Raw genomic sequence first — 26,323 nt, 5'->3', positions numbered from 1 at the left:
TTGGAACAGTATTAGTTGGTATGAAAAGCCTAGTACCTTCCAAGATTAATTTCCTGAAGGCCTCCCATTTAGAATTCACTGTTTTAACATCATCAGTTGATCCCACTGTATAGAATTCAAGAACTGCCTGAGACCATTGTAGTCACCTTTACGAAAACAAAAAATCCCTCCCTTTACCCTTGATGGTAGTTACATCTTTAAGTAAATCCCACATCAGTAGCCTGTGATCACTGTCACCTAGTGGTTCCTTTATCTGCAAATCCCTAATGCTCGAGTCATCACTGCTGATAATCAGATCAAGAGTATTACCTCCTCCCAACGCCGCTCGAACATGTTGCTGTAGAAAACTATCCTCCAATAAATCCACAAAAATCTTGCCATCGTGCGAGTGTTCAACCCATAAGTTCCAGTCGATATCTGGAAAGTTAAAATCCCCCATTCCAAGACATTCTGATTTAATGGCCCACTATTTCTCTGCACAATTGTTCACTGTACTCATCAGTCATTAGGCTTATAACAAACTCCTACTCTCATTTTCCCTCTCCCAGTGTTTATGTCACACCAAACTGACTCAACATTGCACAGTCCACCTATGTCAACTGGATGCACTTCCTTAGATTTTATGTTTCTTAACTAACAGCATAAACCCTCCTCCTTTCCTACCCTGTTTATCCTTTCTGTATATATTGTACTCCCCAAATTCCAATTCTGCATTGCTTATATCTGTGTGACACCATGTCTCTGATATCCCAACAATATCCTTTGATTCCTTGATTCGCACTCCAAATTAATCAAATTTATTTACTATACGTCTAGCATTGGTGTACATGCAAGTATACATGTACCTGTTCTTACTCTTAGTTACAGTAACACAGTCCATGTATTTATTTGTTCCATGATCCCAGCAGCTCTTGAAGTCCCCAGCAACTTGCTCTCTAGGCTGCTGCTCATTACAATAGAAGGTGCAAGAATTGCTTTCACCTCTGCCTGCGGCTACTGTTAATCTTTTAGTCTGTGAATCCCCCAAGCAATCAGTTTTCTGACCCACCTAACACTGCCTCAATAGCAAATATATATATAAAAAAAAAAGGAAATTTAAGCAAATATTCTTGCACCCTTTCTATTTAAGTGTATCCTATTCCTGTAGACACCATCTCTCCTGTTAGCAAGCACAGACCACACTAAAAAAAATTTTCTGCAACAGCACATTAGAAAACCAATATGTGAAAGCAAGACTTGATGTGATTACACTGGTCAACAAAAGAAACTCCCCCACCCCAATCAAAGATATAAACACTTTTCTAAGCCAGTTCTGTGTGCCCGATTTCAAACATGTTCTGAGTCTTTTCCTAGCACACATAGTTTTGTAATATGACTGCTGATAATGCAGTCCACTTACTATTAGGTAGATCGATCTAATAAAGTAACTATCCAATGTATATTTCATAATACAGAGCTGTTTTTTTTTTTTTTTTTGTTTTGTTTCAATACAAGTTAATTAAGACAATTTCATCACAAAACACACAGGACTGGTTACAAGTACATTTTTATCACTTTTACAGTTTAAACCCAATAACCTATTGTTAAAAGTATGCACAATTTAAAAATGTCATGCAGATGATTTACTTTGGTACACTGTGCCTGGAATGTTATGGTTCAATGTCCAGCAGCAACCTTCCAACACACATTTGTTTCAGAAACCTCCATGGTAAATTCCATTGATTTAACGTCATGGTTGAATTGTTCCCCCTGCTTGTCACTCATTGTGATAAGGTTTTCAGGAAAGGAGTCAAAATGTAAATGCAAGAAATGATGTTCCAGCTAAACGTTTCAGAACTTCTAAGAGGGGTAGGGTACATCCTGACAACTCGAAATCATATAGCAATGTGGGGTCGGAAATGCTTTCCTGAAGCGGTGTTGTACACAGAAGCACCATAAAGAAAAGAGACCGTAAGTGAGAAATCGTTTTAATAATACATGAAAAGAAGCAAAAGGTACATGGATTAAAGTAAGTGTTCGAAGTTTCTTCCACGGGCTACAATGCACGCCTCACATCTCCGACGCACGGACATCCGAACATTCTGGAATACTCCAAGCGAATTTCGAATTTCTTCGGCAGCTACTGCGATTCTTGCAACCAGCTCCTCAGCATTGTCAACAGGGGTGTCATAAACTAGCGATTTCATATGACCCCAGAAATAAAAATCAAGACATGATAGGTCGGGTGACCGAGCAGGCCAACGCACGGGACCACCACGTCCGATCCACTGTTGACCAAATGTGACATCCAGGTAGTTACGATCATCTCCGCTATAATGGGCAGGGGCTCCATCGTGTTGGAACCACATTGTCTGTTGCGTCGATGCAGAAATCTGTTCATCTCTCAAAAGTTGTGGCAATACTTGCTGCAGAAAGATCAAGTAGATAGGTCCGGTTAGACGACACGGTAACAGGTAAGGGCCGATGAGGTGATCTCCCATAATACCGGCCCATACATTGACCGAAAATCGAATCTGTGCTGCACGACGTCGTATTGCATGCGGGTTCTCGACCGCCCAGATATGGTCGTTATGCGTGTTGAAAATTCCTTCCCTTGTGAAGGAATTTTCACGGTCATATGAAATCGCTAGTTTATGACACCCCTGTTGACAATGCTGAGGAGCTGGTTGCAAGAATCGCAGTAGCTGCCGAAGAAATTCGAAATTCGCCTGGAGTATTCCAGAATGTTCGGATGTCCATGCGCCGGAGATGTGAGGCGTGCATTGTAGCCCGTGGAAGAAACTTCGAACACTTACTTTAATCCATGTACCTTTTGCTTCTTTTCATGCATTATTAAAACGATTTTTCACTTACGGTCTCTTTTCTTTTTATGGTGCTTCTGTGTACAACACCGCTTCAGGAAAGCATTTCCGACCCCACATTGCTATATGATTTCGAGTTGTCAGGATGTACTCTACCCCTCTTAGAAGTTCTGAAACGTTTAACTGAAACACCCTGTATACATCAAGCAGTTTCTGAATTTATCTTTATAGAAAAAAGTTTCCATAGAACTGATTGAAAGCTTGTCATGCTTTTAGTTCGAATACAGAGACCCAGAAAAATTCCCTCTTTCATTTTCAGTGCAATAATCTTTGGAAATTTCTCACTTAAGTAATGAAATCCTCTCAGATTCATCTTATACGTTGCATTCACAAAACTCTTCATTGGATCCACTAATGCAGTGGTTCCCAAACTACTGAGATCTACAGACCCTTTAGAAAATCAAAAAAGTTTACGGACCCCTTCAAAAATCAAAAAAGTTTGCAGATCCCTATATGCATATGTTTCTGTGTGTGTGTGTGTGTGTGTGTGTGTGTGTGTGAACACTAGGTTTTCTGAAAAGAAAATTCACACTTTTATGTTTAAAAAGACTCAACTTGATTCTTATTATCAGTTCGCTATGCATAGAACAAATAATTTGACCAGTTCCAGAGGGTACGTTTTGCGGACACCCTGGAACTGGTCCACGTACCCCCAGGGGTCTGCGGACCACAGTTTGGGAAACGCTGCACTAATGGAACATGCTGCAACACTACTCGTTCCTGACTTGTTCTTTGAGGCCAGTCACATCTGATGTAATGGTCTGCAGGAGAATGACTCTCCTATGGTTATAGGAAGTGATATTTTTGTGAACCTTGCATCCTCAACATACCAATCACTCTGAGCTCACCACAGATATTCCACTGATGAGTGCCGTATTGAATTACTTTTGAGTAGTATCTTTATGTTACAGGATGTTTCCTTTAGATGAAGGGTGGGTGTATGTATATTCTGATATAGAGTGCTAGTGGTTTTGAGTGGGCAAAGGGGGACTGATGGCTTTAAGTTCCAGTTATGCAAGGAAACAGCTGCCAAACTTTGCTGCGAAGGATGGATAAAGAAGTGCCAGTCAGATGTAGTGGGTACATGTGACAATTCTCTAAACACTATTGATATCACAGCAGTATCAGAATAGACTGTTTCCTGTAACGAACGCCACCAAAACCTGGTTCAGTTTTCAATAGGAGCTTTGATATTCTTCTTAACCAAGTGTTTCTGCTTTAGCCTCAAGGCAAGAATTTTGGCTTCATCTTTGGAGAGGGATAGATGACTAATGAAGCCATACAGTTCATCATGGGTAAACAGCACCAACCAAAATTCTCATGTCTCTGCTAATCACACCTTCATTGCATTCCATTTCTTCTTCTAAAGAATACAGTCCATGCTGGTGAGGTACCAGAATTGGCATACTATCATCATGAGGCACTGGTCTCGGTGAATGAAAGTTGGGATAAACAACTGTGTGATTATCCTTCACAGAGAATCCAGTTACATTGACGTTAAACATCGTAACAATTACCATTGTGGTTTTTAGCTCTCTCCACATCATAGGTATGGAAAATGGCAAATATTTTCCCCTTTTGTTCAATCAATCACATAATCCATTCAAACAAGTAGTACAAATATGGTGCTCAATGCTTTATTCCAATTGCCTAGAGGAGAGCCAAAGTGTAGCTGTAAATTTTTCAAATACAGTAGAGCATCGAAAATCCAAAAGTCAATAATTTGAAACATCAATAATCTAAACAAGCCAGAAATTTTTTTTCATGTCAGTGCCATAAAATAATTACAGTAAGCATCGGTTATTGTTGATCATGTTTGTGAATTGAATTTTGATTCTATTAAATGGCAATCCTAATAAGCAAAAATCAGAGGAATGTTATCCACAGGCTATAAAAATGAAAATAAAGCATAAATTTACACTTTAATTACCTTATCAATTAACAAAATTAAATGATATTAATTAAGCTATGTGCGTAAGTGTAAACTGGAAGAATATTATCCATAGGTTAGCAGAAATTTTTAACAATTAAATCAAAGATTGAGATTTTAAACAGACTTTCAAAGGGAGAAATTGGGTCTTTGTTATCAAAATTTTGCGAGGTTGGAAAAGCAACCACAACAGACATTAAAATTTTTTCCTTGTTTTTAAAGTTTGTACAAAACTTGATTCAAATGATGTTGTAAAAAAAAGGAAAACTATGACAACAGTTAATGACCCATCCCGTTTGTTGTTGATGTAGTAGTAGAGTTTTAGAAGCATCAGTGACTAAGGCCATGTTGCTCCATCTATATTGTCTGGAAAAATTGTGTTCTGTGGTCAATTTTATGTTTTGCTGGAAGGAAAACCAGAGTTTCCAGGAAAAAAACCCATGCTGCCTTTGCCCGAGACTGACTAATCAGCCACGTTGCAAAAAGACCCATAAAAATTCCCCACACCGACAGATTCAAACCGGGGTCTTTTCCACCCAAAGTGGGAAGGACAGCAATTCTACTAACTGAGCTATCAATGAGGACTTGGTACAAGAAACAAACTGAATGCTGTCCAACTCTTGTTGAAAAAGGGGGGGAGAGCCGGCAGCAAAGAAACAAAGTTCGAAAATGGTGTTGCAAAATATTAGTAATTATTTTTATTAAAGGGCCTATGTGTATGTGCTATTGCAGCTGAAAGTTCCATTTGTTTTGTTACCTATGAATAAAAATATGTAAGTACAATTTAGTGTTTTTATTTCTAAACTTAAACATTTTTTTTTAACTCTCCAGAACAGTATTTTTGATAATTTCTAAAATCCAAACAAATCGGAAGTTTGAACTATCCCCGGTCCCAATTAGTTTGAATTATTGATGCTCTACTGTATCTTGTCACAATTATATGAGCCCCACACACAGAATTTATTGGGGTGATTTTTACACTTTCAAAAATGTATAATCAAATAATTACAAAATATCAAAGATATATTTAAACAATTATATAAATATAAATGTATAAACAATAATAAATAAATAATAATTATGTTCATGTAGGTTGATTGAAAAGGTATGTGAACAGTATAATCAACCTCATCATGTTCATGTACCCAGTCTCATCACAAAAATTACATTTGCTTGAGAAAAACCAAAAGCAGATTTGGAATCAGCATCCAAAAATAAAAAAATATTATTTTATAATCTGTTGATGGGATATTTATTTAAGAGATATAATCGTAATCAAGGCCAATGTGAAGAGATTTTGCTTTCATAAAGGTGACTACAATAGTTTTAGACTGTTTTGCACTGTTTCCATGTAACCATGGAACTGTGCACAATGTGCTTTTGTTGTCAAGACATTTTATAAAAATGAAGTTACAAGGCAGCTCAACATTTATTTTGTGTTTACATTAAGCTTAAACATCAAGGTCCTGTACTGTTTTGCTCACACCATAAAAACATGGGTACATAATTTTGAAGAAACTGGTTCTGCTCTCAAAAAGAAGACTCTGGGTAGAAGTGCCTGCACATCATTGCACATGCAGGATCCATCATATAGAGCCCAAAGTGTTGTGTATGCACTCTCAATGAACTTATCCAGTAGTACTGTATGATGAATACCACACCAGGATTTAAATTTCCATCCTTACAAGGTACTGCAAGAATTAAAACCTTATGAACTCCTTACCCATAATTTTTGTCAAGAAATGCTAAATCAACTGCATCATGAGGGAGACTGTTCCCAATCAATGAATGTATGATGAAGCTTACTTTCATCTAAACGGCTTTGTGAGTAAACAAAACTTTCTTTATTTGAAGAAAACCCTCACCAATTTCACCAGTAACCATTGCACAGTGATCGGATAACAACGTGGTGGATAATAGATGGGAATGTCTCATTATGTTAAAAATTCCAGAGTTGTTGATTTTGTTTTACTGGGAGTTTTAATGAAACAGCTTCTGTGGCCATACTGCACCTAACAGATGATTTCAGAATGAAAAGGTTTCATAAGGTGGTTCATAAGCCTCTGAATAAGACTGTGCACAGGTGATGTTCTATAAGCACTCAAGGCAATGTGTAAAGCACTATGTTATGTAGGATACAGCCATTACAAAAACCGGCTCTCCTTGAGCTATAAACAGGGGTATCACAGTCCAGATAAGATCTGAACAGTAAGTAATACAGATACAAGGTATGAGGATTGTTGCATTTTGCATTGGCACTCAACAGTAACTCTCCAGCAGTTTTTTTTTATTTTTTTATTTTTAAAATCCAGCCTGTCTATTTTAATTCTGTCCTTATACAACTGACTACCTTCAGAAAAATTTCTCAATTTTGAGGGTATACTGTAATATGGTTTCATGTCTATTTCTATTTATTTATTTATTTATTAAAGTATTGTTTTAATATGCAGTAAATTCAAGAAGAAAGTAAAGTTTGCAATATGGACCATTACTATAACATCTTGCATTGCAATTCCTCCACAATGAGTTGCCTGGCCTTGCACTTTCAAATAAGTAATGCTTCCCAAATAGACTATTGTTACTAATTCTCAGTATAGTGCCATCATCCAGACAGCACTGTTTCAAGAATATTTATTCCCCTCCTCAGCAGGAAGGTAATTTACTGCCTGTTAAAATGACATTAGTGCATTACCCAATATGTATTATTAAATTCTGCAGTCAAAAGGCCTGAAAGGCAATAAATGCACCACTGTAATCATTTATTTAAAAAAAAGAAAAACGGATGACCTAAAATCACAGTTTATGAGAACATACTAGATAATGGTAAGATACAAAAATATAAACAGTAATGTAAAAAGTAAGATATAGATAAGTATAAATTCCCAGCTTGAAGTAGTACCAATGTATTCACAATTCATTACATATAAATTTTTAATATTTAAAATAATTAAATGCACTTGGCATAATACTTTAAGAGTTTAGTATCTATATAATATCGGTGTTTAGATACACCATAGACACTCTTAAAAAAACTACAAAGTAGTTGTTGTGGGCATCATTTGCTCTTTCTCATATTGTGCTCTGCCTTCACGACGAGTTGCCATGATACTGCACTACCTCAAATAAGTAACGCTTCACTAATAGAGAAGACTATTGTTCACTGATGATAGGCCAATAGCCTTGAAACATGTCTGGGTGGTGGTACTCACTGAGAATAAGTAACAATAGTCTTCTCTATTAGTGAAGCGTTACTTATTTGAGGTAGTGCAGTATCATGGCAACTCGTCGTGAAGGCAGAGCACAATATGAGAAAGAGCAAATGATGCCCACAACAACTACTTTGTAGTTTTTTTAAGAGTGTCTATGGTGTATCTAAACACCGATATTATATAGATACTAAACTTTTAAAGTATTATGCCAAGTGCATTTAATTATTTTAAATATTATCTTATACACCTTTTGGCATCTCTCATATTGTGCGATTAACTTCACAACTGGGTCGTCATGTCTGCAATACTAGGGTACCTGCCCACCCACTGATGATAGGCCAATAGCCTTGAAACATGTCTGGGTGGTGGTACTCACTGAGAATAAGTAACAATAGTCTTCTCTATTAGTGAAGCGTTACTTATTTGAGGTAGTGCAGTATCATGGCAACTCGTCGTGAAGGCAGAGCACAATATGAGAAAGAGCAAATGATGCCCACAACAACTACTTTGTAGTTTTTTTAAGAGTGTCTATGGTGTATCTAAACACCGATATTATATAAATTTTTAAATAAAACATTACTCACTTTCTAAACTTAAGTATTTGTTCATCTTCAAAGAAAACACCCATGTGAATGTGGAATTCATTTGGAGTTGTTTTCTGGTTTGAGTTTTTGCAAAGTAAACTTTCAAGTGTTAATTTCTTGTAGCAAATGCACCTCCATATTGAGGCAACTTTTACAGACAAACCAGTTCGCAATACAATACTAAACAGGTAACAAGGTAAGGCTTCAGCTACATTACATCACCTATGTCAGCATTAAAAAGTATACATTGCACTTTTTAATTATAACTGCTTGAAATGAAAAAAGATTACTCTAAAAAGCAGAGGCTGGTTTATACAGCAAATATATGATTAAGCTTGAATTTTCAGAGGGAGAAAAACAGAAGTCAGCTTATATACCAGAATGTACAACATATTCTTAGTGGAAGTAAACATGCAGCATAATGCTAAACTTTCAGGCACCTAATTTCAAAAACTTGAAACTGGAAGAGGCTAATAAAAAAGTAGGCTTCCGTAGCCTAGGGGTCAGGTGTGTGGGTGCATAAGTATACGTGCCTTGAGTGACCGGGGTTCAAGCCAGTGACTGCTGAATACGGTGCTGTTTCTTGTATTCTGTCTATTTTGTGAACTCCTCTGACAGTTTGGTCGTCCCGGAGTATAAAAAGAAAATTTATTTTATTTATTTATTTTAATAGTTTTTGTTTTTTTGAAAATAAACTAAAAAAAATTAAAAATTAAATTTAACAAGTATTGCAGTATATTACTAACAGATCAGGCATTGGTATCATACCAAGCAGAATGCAGAATTAAAATAACATTCCCCCCAGAAATTAGAGGAATTTTTTAGGTTTATCAGATTGCATCCCTGCCTCACGATCTTTTTTGCTTGTATGTGGAATAACATAGTGGTGGATACTTGTAAAACTATTTCCAGGCCTTTTTTTTTTTTTTTTTTTTGCTGTGCTGCATTCATCATTCCACCAGTGCTTAAGGTGTTTCATGGATATTTGTGGAAATGCAGCTACTAATGGCAGCTTCTGCTGCCATTAGTAGCTGCACCAGTATCTGCATTTGCATATGCTACAGCAATGTTTCTAGACTGAAAGTGACAAAGTTGCTTATTAACACAGCCAACAAAGCTATTATATCCAGTTAGCTCTTTGGAATTTCGGAATTTTATCCCCATATCACGAAATGAAACAATCAGATTTTAAAAATCACATAAAAAAACAATTACTGTTAAGTGGGTTACAGAACTAGTGAGCAAGTGCCTGCAGAGAAATGTAAGTATGAGTGCCATCAACTAGGCATGTGAAATTAAGCCTAACAGTTTTTTAAGTAGCAGAGTCGTGCATCTATATGATTGGATGCCAGCAGGGGGCACAGTAACTATCTATGAGGTGTGGCTATTAAATAATAAGGCTGCTAGAACACCCAATACGTACCAAGCACACCACCTCTGAAACAAAGGCAGAGCAATTGACCTTGAACCTTACCCTAGTTGTCTGCCAAGTCACATTCCAACAAACTCATTTTCTTTGGGGTGAGACAGGTTTTTATTGCCTTGTGTTTTTTAAGTTTTCCGAAAAATGACAGACAAAAGAACTGAATAATGAATCACATACAAATTTTTAACAAAACTGAAAGTTATGAGTTGTTATGCCAATTTTATGGGGACAATACTACTGTATGTCAAGAGCTCATGTGTTTGGACATGAGAAAAGTGTGTGTCAAGATGGTCTCAAAAATTCTGAATGAAGATCAACAAATGAGAAGACAAGTTCGTGAAGATGTTTTGAAAAAAAAAACTGAAAACCAGACTTCGAGTACTGTAATTAGTTGTGACGAAAGTTAGCTGTCCAGTACAACCCAAAAACTAAAACAGTTAAGGCAATGGAAGACAAAACAATCCCCAGATTTAAAAAAAAAAAAAAAAAAAAGAAAATTTAACTTTAAAATAAATCAAGAATGTCAAAATCAAAATTGAAAATCAAGCTTTATTTTCATCGATATTTATGGAATTATTACATCCCACCAAATCAGACTGTTAATCAAACATATTACACTGAAGTTCTGATGAGGCTGCATTAAAAAATTGAGAGGAAGAGACCTTAACTGTGGAAGGATGGTTTTGGATGCTCCATTTAAGACAATGCTCCAACACACAAAGGCACTCTCTGTTTGCCAGTTTCTGGCCAAAAAACAAATTCCTGTGTGTGAACATGCACTCTCCTTGCCAGACCTTGCCCTTTATGACTTTTTTTCCTTCCCTAAAGTGGAAAGTGTGTACTTTTCAGTCCACTGAAGACAAAAAAATAAAACAATAATAAATAATGACTAGTGTTAAAAGGGCTTCCAGAAATTCTGGTGTGTGAATATGCACCCTACTTTCCAGGCCTAGCCCCTTGTGACTTTTTTTTCTCTATAAAATGACCTCCAAAAATGTTTCTGTACTTGGAAGAAAGATATGGAACAGTGTGCAAGTCTAAATGATGGATGGATACTCCACAAAGACAATGTTCCAGCACAAACAACACACTTTCTGTTTGCTAGTTTCTGGCCAAAAAACAAAATACCCAAAAAATGTAATGTACTTAAAGGAATTCATTTTCAGTCCATTGAAGACATTCAGAAAAAAATGACCGAAGTGCTAAAAGGGCTTACAGAATGCCCAAGGCAATAATTTTGAAGGAGATAACTTGTAAGGTACGAAATATTTCATTATATTTATTTTATTGCAACAGTCTCATTATTTAATACCCTGTACATCTCCCAAAATGCAGAAAGGAGGTGGCAGCTGCTCGGTGTATGTGATCATATATATGATAATCTTCTGGGTTCTCATATACACTATGATTCAAAGGTGTAGCAAGGCTAATGTTAACACTATGAATCATGATACAAACTGAAACTGCTTTCAAAGGATATCTGTAGATGGATTTGTGATAAGTTTCCTGCAAGTGATAGCAATTTGTACTACATGCATTACAGCTTTTTGCTGTGGCATTTGCTTTTGTGGTTAAATTTATTTCTTGAAGACAGATGTTTGTAGGATTATAATAGGAATTACTTCTGTTTTATTCCAAGAATTTGCCTGTTTCCTGGTGATCAATCTTTGCCTTTGTTTTTGAGAAATATCAGATGGCCTCAGTCATACCATCCTCTGCACTAAGCCCAAAGATTCAGTCATCACAATTTACACTATAATCTATATGGCACTCTCTGTTTGCCAGTTTCTGGCCAAAAAACAAATTCCTGTGTGTGAACATGCACTATGGAATTAAATATTTCTCTGCATCTCTTGCTTTCAGGGCTTTGTATCATTCTCAGCAGCAATGCAGAGAAATATTTAATTCCATAACAGTTTAAAAATAAAAATATAAAAATATGTACAGTGTGTATTACAATTCCAAAATGAATGCTTTAAAATGAATTATATACAACTTTTCTTCAAAGATGTGTGTGCATGTTTTCGATTTAAAAATTTGTAAATATATGTTTTGCGTAACTTGTTTTGTTTTCTAATGTCATAGTTTCTAGAGTAGATATTATTCTTGAATCCTCTCTTCATACTACTAAGGAAAGCCTCAATACAGATGATACATCTGCATTGCACGCAATACATATAAATTAATACGTGACACAGAAGCCTATGATAGATATAAGCTGGTCTGTAACCAAGTCACAAAGGAGGTTAGGCAGGCAAAGGCAGATTATGAGAAATCTTTGGCAAAGGATGCAAAGAGTTCTTTACTTATGTAAACTCTAGAAGGAAGGGGATGAATCAGATTGGTCCACTTGATATTGGTGGTTCAACTGTTGATGATCCTGCTCAGGTAGCTAACAAACCAAATGAATATTTTGCATCAACATTCACACATGAGGAGTTATTCAACGAGGGGAATGCCAGAGTTGTATTCAACTCTGGCAGTAAGCTAGATAATCTTGTAATAACTGAGAGTAAAGTGGAGGAGAAATTGTTGAAGATAAACACAAGAAAGGCACCTGGGGTGGATGGGATCTATCCAGTTATATTAAAGGAGCCAGCAAAGGAAGTAAGCAAACCCTTAGCCATAATTATGACAGCTTCCTTGGACTCAGGGGAGGTACCCATAGACTGGAGATGTGCAAATGTGACCCCAATTCACCAAGGAGGATCAAAGGCTGACACAAGTAATTATAGACCTATGAGTTTAACTTTTGTTCCAGGAAAATTAATGTAGGCACTGGTTAAAGAAGCACTGCAGGATCATCCAAACAAGACTTCAGTTATAGCTCGGACACAGCATGGTTTTGTTAAAGGGAAGTCATGCCTGACCAATTTGATTGGATACTATGATGCAGGGAATAACTTTGATATTATATACTTGGATCTTAGAAAGGCTTTTGATACTGTTGCACATGGAAGACTGCTGCACAAATTGGAGCAGTGTGGCATTGGAGGCAAATTGCTGTTATGGATAAAGGGGTGGTTGAGAGGGAGAAGACAGAGAGTGGTAATCAATGGACACTGCTCATCGTGGACTAATGTTATTAGTGGAGTCCCTCAGGGTTCAGTGTTGGGTCCGTTACTGTTTTCTGTATTTATAAATAATATTGATGATGGTATATCAAGCTTAATGTCCAAGTTTGCAGACGATACAAAGGTTGGCAGGGTTGTTAAGGACACTACTGACGCTATGCTGCTGCAACAGGATCTGGAAAGGTTGAGCAGATGGGCTGAGAGGTGGCAAATGAAGTTAAACATTGACAAATGTAAAGTACTACATATGGGAAACAGCAACCCGAGAGCAACGTATCAACTCTGTGGTACTACACTGACAGTGGTAGAGAATGAAAAGGACCTGGGGATAATTGTGCAGGCAGATATGAAGTTCTCTGAGCAGTGCAGATGGGCTGCAAGAGTAGCTCATGGTGTCTTGTCAATGATATATACAGGAATTTTTCTAGCAGGGATAAGGAGGTGATTATTCCCTTGTATAAGGCAATGGTTAGGCCACACCTTGAGTACTGTATACAGGTCTGGAGGCTTCATTTCAAGAAGGATGTAGAGCTGCTGGAACGAGTACAGAGAAGGGAACAAGATTAGTGAATGGAACAAAGGGTTGCTCTTACAAAGAAAGGATTAAGTTTTGCAAATTACAGTGTCTGGAGACTAGGCACCTGCGAGGTGATCTGATAGAGGTGTATAAAACCTTGAATTGTTTGAGCATGCTCAATGCTAATGGGATTCTTCCTCTTGCTCAGAATAATCACCTGAGAGGGCATAAATTCAAATTGAGGAAAGACAGATGTAGGATAGATGTGCGGAAATCTGCCTTTAGCCAATGGGTAGTTGGTTGGTGGAACACACTTCCATCCCTTGTTGCGGAAGTTGATAGCCTAAATAAATTTAAGGTTCAGCTGGACAGGTATTTCGAACGAACGGAGGGGTTAAGTGGAAGTTTTTTTTTTTTTTTTTTTTTTTTGTGGCTGATGCTGCATAAGCTTGCTTTCTTGCATCATATGCCTCTACTAATGCTAATGCTAATTGCAGATGATGCAAAGGTTGGCAGGGTTGTTAATGTTAGTAAAGACAGTATGCTACTCCAACTGGATCTAGATAGTTTGGGCAAATGGGCTAAGAAGTGGCAACTGAAGTTTAACATTGACAAATGCAGAGTACTGCATATGGTTAGCAATAACCGAAGAGAAATGTACCAACTGTGTAATAGTACAGTCAGGGAAGTGGAAAGTGAAAAAGACCTGGGAGTAATTGTGCAGTTGAATATGAAGTTCGCTGAGCAGTGCAGACAGGCTGCCAGGGCAGGTCATGTCAATGACATATAGGAATTTTGCTAGCAGGGACAGGGAGGTGATTATCCTGTTATACAAGGCAATGGTCAGGCCACACCTAGAGTACTGTGTACAGGTCTGGAGGCCTCATTTTAGGAAGGATGTAGAGTTGCTAGAAAGAGTACAAAGAATGGCAACAAGATTGGTGAGGGGAAGAAATAGGTGCTCTTACCAAGAAAGGCTTAAGTTCTGCAAACTGCAGCACCTGGAGAGTAGGCACCTGCAAGGTGATCTGATTGAGGTGTATAAGGCCTTGAATGGCTTCAGCAAGCTGAATGCTGATGGGATTCTTCCTCTTGCTCAGATTAAGAACCTGATGGAGTACAAATTCAAATTGAGGAGAAACAGTTGTAGAATAGATGTGTGGAAATTTGCCTTTAGCCAGTGGGTAGTTGATTGGTGGAACAGACTTCCATCTTTTATTGTGGAAGTTGATAGCCTAAATAAATTTAAGGCTAAGCTGGACAGGCATTTGGAACGAATGGAGGGGTGAAATGGGAGGGTTTTTTTGTTTTGTTTTTTTTGGCTGATGATGCATAAGCTTGCTTTCTTGCATCATATGCCTCTACTAATGCTAAAGCTGATACAGTTATCTACAGCTATTTTGAGGCTATAAGCTATTATGGAATTTAATATTTCCTTATGTGGAGTGCAGCTATCTACTTTCAAATAGCCCTAATTTCAGTCCACACATGCCTCATGGAAAACACATTTTAACACTCCCCTATATTTCATCATCATCATCAGCCACTTTCAATCCACTGCAGGATGAAGGCCTCTACAGCAACTTTCCAGTTCCTTCTGTTTTGTGCAATGGCCATCCATTTACTACCCACAAACTCATGAATTTCATCTATCCATCTCCACCGTTGTCTTCCAGATTTTCTTCTAGCTCCTCTTGGGTACCATTCTGTTATTTTCTTAGTCCATCCTGCCCAAGGCCATTTTAGTTCTTTAGTTTTGATAAGAATGTTCTTTACTGCCCAATTTTGTGCCCAATCCATGTTTGCTGCCCAATCCATGTGTTTCTCTTCTTATCTAACAGTCTGATTCACAATATAATTCATTTCATTCTTCACTATGTAGTTCTCAGCTTCTCTTCCATTCTTTTGGTGAGTGGCCAAGTTTCACTTCCATAAGTTATGGTGGGGAGTATAAATTGGTTCATTATTTTACGTTTCAGACAAACTGGGATATTGCTCTTCAGTATGTGACTATATTTCCTGAATGCTATCCATCCAAAATTTATTATTTTCTTGACTTACAGCCATTTATCATTATTACAGCTAATAACTTGTCCCAGATAAGTATATCAATCTACTTTTCAATTACTGCTCCTTCAATGATTATATCCCTTTCTGTGGCATACTTGTTCACCATTACTTTTGTTTTAGCCATATTCATCTTTAGTCCAAAATCCTTATTAACTGTGCATAACTGATTAAGATTTTCCTCTAATTCTTTGGGATCGTGGCTTATGACCACAATGTCATCTGCAAATCGTAAATGGTTTAGGTACTCTCCATTCACATTGACTCCTTTCTGCGACCAGTCTATTCTGAAAGCTTCCTCAAGGGCAGCAGTAAACAGCTTTGGAGATATTGTGTCTCCTTGTCGAACTCCTTTCTTGATTTTAAATTTCCTACTGTCAGTATCCTACTGTCCTATATTTTAAATTTGCTACTGTCCCCTATAGTTATCACTTAGGTAATAAGAGAATTTTTTTAATTATGTTTTCTACACAATAAATAAATTTTAAGATTTTATCAAACTTTATTTGCCAGTTGCTTTGCCAAAAGCCATATGACTAACCTGATGTCTTTGAATTTTGGAAACAAATACATGTGGCGAAAGCTATCGATAGCAATAAGTGGCAAATCTTTTTCACCCTTTCCCAAATGATGAAGAGGATGAGAAAACTTTACTCCATCTGCTACAAGGAAATTAATATTACCTAAAAGAAATCAAAAAATCATGACATTCATTTATATATTTAATACTAATTTCTAATAAGCATTATTTTTAGATAACACAAAAACTTAAGATGAAATGAATACTTAATCCCAATAAATGATACACATTTTTCAAAATCTCATGCTGTTGTAACTACCAACCTTTCACTTTCAGAAAACAGATCCCAATTTTTTTTTTTAATCAGAAGCAATTAATAAATTCAGAATTTGGCCTTTAAATTAATTTTGTTGGCAAACATTTTATATTAAGATACAGAACTGTTTACTAGTACAGCCTATTTTGAAACATTAACATATCTAGAATTTTTCTAACTGATTACACTGGTTTGCACAGATTTTGACATTTCAAAATTTCATGGTGTTTCTGGGTGCACTTTTAATACCAATTCTAAATATCCAAACCACTTTTACCCATCACATACAGCTATTTAACCATATTTAGATCCACTGGAGAGTGTACATACCCCAAGTGGGTTCAACAAATAAATTCTATAATTTTTATTCTAACAAGAGAGCTGAAACTCGCTATAGGTGAAGCCACAACTGTTTTCTTAAATTTTCCCACTTCAATTTTCAAAAATTTCTATTCAATTTCACGCAAACGACAAAAAATATGACATCAAGTATGCATTTTTAAGCCTTTTTTGGTTATTTTTCTACCCCCCCATCCTAACTAGCCTAGGGCTTATGAAACACGATACTTGATTCGTTTGTTGACATTGAGAGAGTGTACCTTTCTGTTTACAGAGTTTATGAAGAGTGAAGCATGAGAACTGTTGACTCTGCCATTGCGTCAGTTTTCAGTACAGCTATATCGAGAAGGCAAAAAAAAAAAAAAAAAAAAAGGGACAAACGCAAGCTACTGTTAGTTGAAATTAGAAGCAATAAAGCGACAAATGTTTCTGAAAGGAGAAAAGATTGTATTTCCTTTCTTCAATGTGTATTGCATCTACTAACAGAAAATCAAGGAAATTCATCTATTGGAAACAACACTGGATATGGGAAAAAACTGATAACACTGCAATGCGCATTTGATATAAAAAAAAAAAAAGTTTGCTCTATTGTAATTGTTTTCAAGGAACAATATCGGAACAGCAGTTTCCTGGATGTATATTTGATCGTCTAACGAAATTTGAAGAAAATATTTCTATCTATAGCTGCATTATAAACTTTGAAAACTTGTGCGTAAAAGAAGGGAAAAAAATCATCCTCCATGAAAAACGGATTGTTTTTTGAAATGTGTATTGCTCACAAAACTGCAATATTTCCAAACAATACAAAGCTAATGGATTACAGCTAACAGGCTGCTCAAAAACAAACCATTGTTAGAAAATATTTCCTTGGTATGCATTTGATGTTATCCCAAAGGGAGAAATTCTGTTTTAGTACACAAGCTGAATAAATTCACCATCCATGGTTACATGCTGTTCTGAGCTGCAATAAAAAGGTAATCCCCTCTGAAAAATAGATTTTCTCCCTATCACTTCTTTTGTTTTACTGTGGTTTTTGGCAGATGTGCAATTTCACACAATCAAGCCGGTGACTGAAATGCAGTGCAGTTTCTTGCATTCTGTCTCTGTATATTGGGATATCCTCTGACCATGTGGTCATCCCGGAGTATAATAAACAGAAAATTTGTTAGAAAGGAATAGCGAAAGCTTAAAAAGCGGTACTCACCTTGAAATTAATCTGCGATGGTTTACTTAGGAAGCGTGGTTAATGTTTAAGTTGAATTGTTGAATTGAAAATTAAAAGGGAGGGAAGTAGATAAAAGTTGACTGAGTTAAATAGGCGCAAGGAAATAGAAGTGTACACATCCAATCCTTGGTTGTCATCGAAATAAAGAGAAGAAGGAATGATTAAAAACTATGTAAGTGAATCCGATGAAGCCAATAGTCTTTACGAGGACTTTCGTTAGTTAGAGAACGTCTTCAGTTGGCAATGTGTGGGGAGAGAACGCGCGTGATATTTTAAGAATAAAAAATTATACTCTCGTGATGCCTTTTTTGACATGTGGGAACTTTAATCTCGAGAGGTTCCAAATTGGGGAAAGATTGAAGGGGAGTTTAGAATTTAGAATTTTGAGGTTAGAGTGGTGCTTGTACCATTCAATAACTAGGGCTTCATATTGGAGTATTCTGTAACTGGATTTTAGTTTAATGATTGAAATGGCAGAGTCGATGAGCGGGTTGTGGTTGTGAGTCTGGGCATGAGTTGTAAGTTCTGTGACAGATTGGTTGGACATGAGACTATGAAAATGGTAGTATGCACGGGTATTGGATGTTTTTGATGAGCCAAATTTAGTAGTGGTACTTCCGATATAACATGTGTTGCAGTTTGGTTGACAATTGATGAGGTATATAATATTATTAAGGTCGTTTGTAGGATATTTGTATGAGTCTTTATAGGTGCTGAAGAAGGATCCTAATTTGTTGTAGGTGGAAAAAACAAGGGAGATATCAGTGTTGTTAAATAGGCGTCGGAACTGTCCTGCTAGTTCATTGTGGTAAGGGAGGACTATGCGGATGTTTGTTTTATTTTTGTCTTTGGTTGGGGTGTTAGATTTAATTTTATTTTTAGCGTTAAGGATTGTATTTAAAATAAGTTGGTGGGGGTAACCTCTGGATATAAATTTGTCGGTGATATACTGTATTTCATTGTGAAGGTCAGTGGGTAAGGAACTGTACTTTAGTGCATTGTGAATTTGGTTATATAAGACTGCCTTTTTAGTGTTTAGAGGGTGATGAGAAGCAAAATGTAAGTATTTACCGGTGTTTGTATTTTTCCTGAAAATTTTCGTATTTAATTTTGTGCCTGTTATATAGATAGTAAGATTAAGGAAATTAATCTGATTATTTTGTCCAATTTCAAGGGTGAATTTAAGTCTATCGTGTACAGAGTTAAGTTTTATGAAGAGGTTATCAATAATGGATCTGTTGCCTATTACAAGAATGTCGTCGGCATAGCGCATGTATAGTTTTAGTTCAGGGGGAAAGGGGTGTAGAATTTGGCTTTCAATGGCGGCTAGGTAGATTTCAGATAATGGGGCTGAAATCCCTAGTCCCATTGGTAAGCCAAATATTTGTTGAAAGATTTTTTTGTTGAATCTAAAAAATCTTGCTTCTAATAGAAGGGTGGTGAGTTCAAGGATATGGTCTATAGAAAGGGAGGTACGTTTTGTTAAGGTATCGTCTGTTTCTAAGAATTTGCGTAGGGCTTGTAAAGTAAATGGGATATGGACATTCGTGTAAAGAGAAGTAACGTCATAGGAAGCTAGGATGTCTGTATCGGATATTGTGATATTATTAATTTTTTGAAAAGCTTGATTGGTGTTATTGATCTTGAATGTGGAAAATTTAGTAAGGGGGGTTATGATTTTAACCAGGAAGGAGGATAAATTAGCGAAAGCTGAATTGCTGTATGATACAATTGGTCTTAAAGGGTGGTCAGCTTTGTGTAACTTGATAATCCTAAACATGTGGGGGAGGATGTTATTGCGAATTCCAATTTGCTGTAGTGTGGAAAGGTTGATTTCCTTATTTTGCCTGAGTTTCCTGAGAATTATATCGAGTTTATTTTTGAGTCTTGTGATGTTATGGTTATTAACATTTATGTATGTGTTTGGGTCTGCTAAGATGGATTCTAATTTTTCGGTGTAGATGTCTTTATCTATTATAACGATCGTATCACCTTTATCAGCTTTTTGAATAATAACGTTAGAATTTTTACTGAGTTTGTGTAAATCCATAAGCTGTTGTTTTTTTATATTAGAGCAGGAAGAAAGTTTGGTATTAATAATACTATTTGTTTGGTGCATTAGGCGCCATTTATCGGGATGATGTTCGAGTTTGGACTGGAGTTCAACGATGCAGTCTTTTATAGGGTAATGTTGATTTTTGATGGCAAAATTAAAGCCATATTCCAGGCCAGAAAGTTCAGCGGGTGTAAAGGATTTGGAAGAGAGGTTAACAGTGGTGATTTTTGTGGGGGAACGAGTCGTAAGGGAATTCCATTTTTTATTATGTCTTTGTGTTATTTCTTGGTTGGTAGCATTAATACGTATATTGTTTTTGTTGGTGAACTCGATCCAGGCATGAGGGGTCATTTCTTTTTTAAGGTAAAATCTGAGTTGGTGTATACTATTTAAAAGGCTATATTTTTTGTTATATCTCTTCCTGATTTCTTCACGGATGATCATAATAGATGTGCGGTGTATGATATGGGGATATTTTTTGCAATTATTTTTAGGAAAAATGCGGGCAAATTTAGGGATGATATTGTGGTGGAGGCATTTTTGTAAAAAGGCAGTGTGTAACTTATTGGAAAAATATTTGATGAGTATACTGGTTAGTTGAGTTTTTTTATGATTATAAGACATGTCTAAAGGCATCAGAGAGAATAAAGAATGTGAAAAAATTAAAATTGGAGGGGCGGTGCAGATAAGGTGTCGGTTATTACCGTTAAAAATATCTTATTAAATTTGACAATACGAAATTTTTAGAAATCTTCAAGTACCGTGTTAATGGACTAGAAAGGAATAGCGAAAGCTTAAAAAGCGGTACTCACCTTGAAATTAATCTGCGATGGTTTACTTAGGAAGCGTGGTTAATGTTTAAGTTGAATTGTTGAATTGAAAATTAAAAGGGAGGGAAGTAGATAAAAGTTGACTGAGTTAAATAGGCGCAAGGAAATAGAAGTGTACACATCCAATCCTTGGTTGTCATCGAAATAAAGAGAAGAAGGAATGATTAAAAACTATGTAAGTGAATCCGATGAAGCCAATAGAATCCTTTTAAATACAATCCTTAACGCTAAAAATAAAATTAAATCTAACACCCCAACCAAAGACAAAAATAAAACAAACATCCGCATAGTCCTCCCTTACCACAATGAACTAGCAAGACAGTTCCGACGCCTATTTAACAACACTGATATCTCCCTTGTTTTTTCCACCTACAACAAATTAGGATCCTTCTTCAGCACCTATAAAGACTCATACAAATATCCTACAAACGACCTTAATAATATTATATACCTCATCAATTGTCAACCAAACTGCAACACATGTTATATCGGAAGTACCACTACTAAATTTGGCTCATCAAAAACATCCAATACCCGTGCATACTACCATTTTCATAGTCTCATGTCCAACCAATCTGTCACAGAACTTACAACTCATGCCCAGACTCACAACCACAACCCGCTCATCGACTCTGCCATTTCAATCATTAAACTAAAATCCAGTTACAGAATACTCCAATATGAAGCCCTAGTTATTGAATGGTACAAGCACCACTCTAACCTCAAAATTCTAAATTCTAAACTCCCCTTCAATCTTTCCCCAATTTGGAACCTCTCGAGATTAAAGTTCCCACATGTCAAAAAAGGCATCACGAGAGTATAATTTTTTATTCTTAAAATATCACGCGCATTCTCTCCCCACACATTGCCAACTGAAGACGTTCTCTAACTAACGAAAGTCCTCGTAAAGACTATTGGCTTCATCGGATTCACTTACATAGTTTTTAATCATTCCTTCTTCTCTTTATTTCGATGACAACCAAGGATTGGATGTGTACACTTCTATTTCCTTGCGCCTATTTAACTCAGTCAACTTTTATCTACTTCCCTCCCTTTTAATTTTCAATTCAACAATTCAACTTAAACATTAACCACGCTTCCTAAGTAAACCATCGCAGATTAATTTCAAGGTGAGTACCGCTTTTTAAGCTTTCGCTATTCCTTTCTAGTCCATTAACACGGTACTTGAAGATTTCTAAAAATTTCGTACAGAAAATTTGTTTGTTGGAATGCTGCCCACTAATGGCACCACTTAATTCTTTTACTGTCCTAATTTTCATTGTGTTCAGATAATCCACTTTGGGAAAATTCGAAAGTTCTACATTAGGAGCAAAAACTGTTTCCCCCCACTATAACAAATTAATTTAGGCACAATAAAGGACTACTACTAATAATTTTACTGGAAGGAAGTATCCACAATAAAACATCTGTATAAGGCAAAAACGTGGTCTCTCATAGGAAAGTAATCGCAGTCATTTGCGTTCAAGGACAAGCTATACAGCAATGTTTGAAATTTATAATGCACTTCACTCGCTAATATTTCCATAGGGATTATAGCAAAATATTGTTCCCAAAAACAATTACAGTAAAGCAAAGTGGTTTTTACCTTAAATAAATTTTTTTATGAAATGCGCACCGAATCAAAAACGCACTTATTATAACTTCCACATCCTAGGATGAAGCTGACTAATTAGAACTTCAGCATCTGTGATGAAACATTGTGCACACTGATATTGTTGGCTACAGCAATTACATAAAACAACACAGCAAAACATTGTAACAGATATAATGCAAAATATTGTTAGAAGGTAAAAATGCAAAATATTGTTCCCTAAAACAATTACAGTAAAACAAATTAAAAAAAAAATTTTTTTTTTTTAATCAAATGCGCACCGGACCAAAATCGGACTTATTAGTACTTCCGCATCATGGGATGAAGCTGACTTATTAGAACTTTAAAGCATCTGTTGTGAAACTGAATGCAATAAAGAAATAGACTTATTAGAACTTCAGTATCTGTGATGAAAGTTGGAGCTCTGGACCTTTGACGATCTCCTGGCCTTCTCCCCACCAAAAGAGTATTTTTATTTCTTTCTCTCTTTCCCTAGGGTTGGGCTGGAAAGATGAACTCCCTCCCCTCAGGGTAATGATGCGCAACTGTTTGTTTTCCAAGAAAGTTGCTTAGATTTTTATTTTCTCCTTGGATCACCTAGGTAACGCTAATGACATAACCTCGACCAGTCAATTATAGCTCCATGTGTGTTGATTCGTTTCAGCCAGCGCCGCCACGCCAAATTCAAAGGAATACAGTAACGCATTAGATAATCAAATTGAGCGGCCACAGTTTTTTGCGGTCATAATTTCATAAAATGATACGTGATCATACATTTTTGCTGTTTTTGAGTGAATTAATAGTTTTTGCAGCAATTTAAAGGTAGGAGATCATAGAATATACTTCTCTTTATGTATAGTAAGAGTTTCAATTTCGTAAATTGAGTAGAAATTATGGAAATGATTAGTTTATTTCAGGGGGCAATTTTCAAGTTAGGGTTAAAAATTAAGGGTTCGGGGGGGGGGGACTTCAAGCAGGTTAAATGCACATATCATGCATACATGATACGATATGTGTACAGGTACTGATGTACTCTGATGTGTTTAGACATCAGACCTGCAAGTCAGGTAACTATATAAACCTACAAAGTGTTTCTTTTACTTTTGTAGATTAATATAGCTACCTGCACAGTTGTGTTAACTAGTATCTTTTTCTAAAGTGATTTTCATAATCTGAGTCTAACAATGGCAGCTTATGGTTGTGTGAAAAATCTAAATATATTTTGTTATGTTTGCAGTAATAGTTAAGAAACAAAACAAAGGCAGAATATAATATCATTTGTAAAAAACGTATATCTCACATATCTGGAATTAAATCAGTTCACCAAGATAAAATATGAGCCCCTCCATTAAGTGTGCAGAGGGCTTGAGATTGTGGAAATGTAGTAAAACGAAACATAACATTTGTCATATCTATGATGTGGAGGGAATCTCGGATTCATATTAATGACTGCTATTTTTGTTAAATATAGCAGTTATAATGTGAGCAACAAGCAGAGCACGTTGTGTACCCTAAAACATTACTTCAGCTGTAAGGCAAGTAACACACGAACCTGAACTACCAGTACCAACCTCCACCAGTTTTTCATGAACATATGCCATAAGATCCGAAGTATGACATTTGTGATCTAGAGCATCATAAATTATTGTAACAAAGAAATTTGCAACGCCGGACAACAGCCATTTACATAAAGAGAACTTCATGATTTTGTGAGAGATTTAAATCTACCCAAAGTATCTGTGGAACTTTTAGGGTCAAGACCAAAATCACAGAATCTGCTGGCCCCAGGAACAGTCTTTTCATGGCATAAACAATGTGAAAAACAACTGGTTTCTCCATCTTCCCAAAGATGGGCTCAATGATATACTGCAATATCATTGAGCCTATTTTGAAATTTTCTATCAAATAACAGAGTGGACGCTATTTACTGACTTGTCAATGAAAATCCTCAAAGGAGTTCTATATATTAGAAACAAGTATGCATCCATTTCTGTAGTCCATTCAGCACACAAAAGAAACTACAAAAATGTTAAACTTCTTTTGGGGGGGGGAATTCCATACAAGGATCATGGCTGGATAGTATGTTTTAAAATTATTGGTCCACTACTCAGCCAACAACTTGATTACATAAAAACGCCCTGCTTTCTGTGCAAGTGGGATAGTTGAGAAAGAAGTGAACACCAGGAAAGCAAAGTATAGCCATAAGGTAGTTTCTAATGTCAGGTTCAAAAAACATTAGTATTAGTAGAGGCATATGATGCAAGAAAGCAAACTTATGCAGCATCAGCCAGAAAAAAAAAAAAAAAAAAAAACCTTCAACTTCACCCCTCCGTTCGTTCAAAACACCTGTCCAGCTGAGCCTTAAATTTATTTAGGCTATCAACTTCCCCAACAAGGGATGGAAGTCTGTTCCACCAACAACTACCCGCTGGCTAAAAGCATTCCGCACATCTATCCTACATCTGTCTTTCCTCAATTTGCATTTATACCCTATCAGGTGATTATTCTGAGCAACAGGAAGGATCCCATCAGCATTGAGCATGCTCAAACAATTCAAGGTTTTATACACCTCTATCAGATCACCTCGCAGGTGCCTAGTCTCCAGACACTGTAATTTGCAAAACTTAATCCTTTCTTTGTAAGAGCAACCCTTTGTTCCATTCACTAATCTTGTTGCTCTTCTCTGTACTCGTTCCAGCAGCTCTACATTCTTCTTGAAATGAGGCCTCCAGACCTGTATACAGTACTCAAGGTGTGGCCTGACCACTGCCTTATACAAGGGAATAATCACCTCCTTATACCTGCTACAAAAAATTCCTGTATATCATTGACAAGACACCATGAGCAACTCTTGCAGCCCATCTGCACTGCTCAGAGAACTTCATATCTGCCTGCACAATTATCCCCAGGTCCTTTTCATTCTCTACCACTGTCAGAGTAGTACCACAGAGTTGATACGTTGCTCTCGGGTTGCTGTTTCCCATATGTAGTACTTTACATTTGTCAATGTTAAACTTCATTTGACACCTCTCAGCCCATCTGCTCAACCTTTACAGATCCTGTTTCAGCAGCATACTGTCAGTCCTTAACAACCCTGTCAACCTTTGTATCATCTGCAAACTTGGACATTAAGCTTGATATACCATCATCAATATCATTTATAAATACAGAAAACAACAATGGATCCAACACTGAAAACCCTGAGGGACTCCACTAATAACATTAGTCCACAATGAGCAGTGTCCCTTGATTACCACTCTCTGTCTTCTCCCCCTCAGCCACCCCTTTATCCACAGCAGCAATTTGCCTCCAATGACACACTGTTCCAATTTGTGCAGCTGTCTTCCATGTGCAATAGTATCAAAAGCCTTTCTAAGATCCAAATATATAATATCAAAGTTATTCCCTGCATCCAGTTCTTTTGTGACTGCATCATAGTATTCAATCAAATTGGTCAGGCAAGACTTTCCCTTAACAAAACCATGCTGTGTCCGAGCTATAACTGAAGTCTTGTCTAGATGATCCTGCAGTGCTTCTTTAAACCAGTGCCTCCATTAATTTTCCTGGAACAGAAGTTAAACTCACAGGTCTATAATTACTTGTGTCAGCCTTTGATCCTCCTTTGTGAATTGGGGTCACATTTGCACATCTCCAGTCTATGGGTACCTCCCGAGTCCAAAGAAGCTCTCATAATTATGGCTAGGGGTTTGCTTACTTCCTTTGCTGCCTCCTTTAATATAAATGGATAGATCCCACC

General features: G+C 36.7%; 1 protein-coding gene across 1 annotated transcript in view; it reads right to left on the bottom strand.

Annotated features, from left to right (window-relative positions):
• Window positions 1–26,323, bottom strand: part of ERp44 (Endoplasmic reticulum protein 44) — a 229,172-nt gene that overhangs the window by 68,776 nt on the left and 134,073 nt on the right. Inside the window, exon 10 of the mRNA XM_090387925.1 lies at window positions 16,210–16,351. Coding sequence (XP_090244051.1) covers window positions 16,210–16,351 — 142 coding nt within the window. The remainder of the gene's footprint in view (window positions 1–16,209; window positions 16,352–26,323) is intronic.

Source organism: Mastigoproctus giganteus, chromosome 13 (assembly GCF_048544385.1).
Source record: "Mastigoproctus giganteus isolate SK-2022 chromosome 13, ASM4854438v1, whole genome shotgun sequence".
Classification (NCBI taxonomy): domain Eukaryota; kingdom Metazoa; phylum Arthropoda; class Arachnida; order Uropygi; family Thelyphonidae; genus Mastigoproctus; species Mastigoproctus giganteus.
Note: the sequence above shows the minus strand (reverse complement) of the source record. Positions and strands in the feature narration are given on the sequence as shown.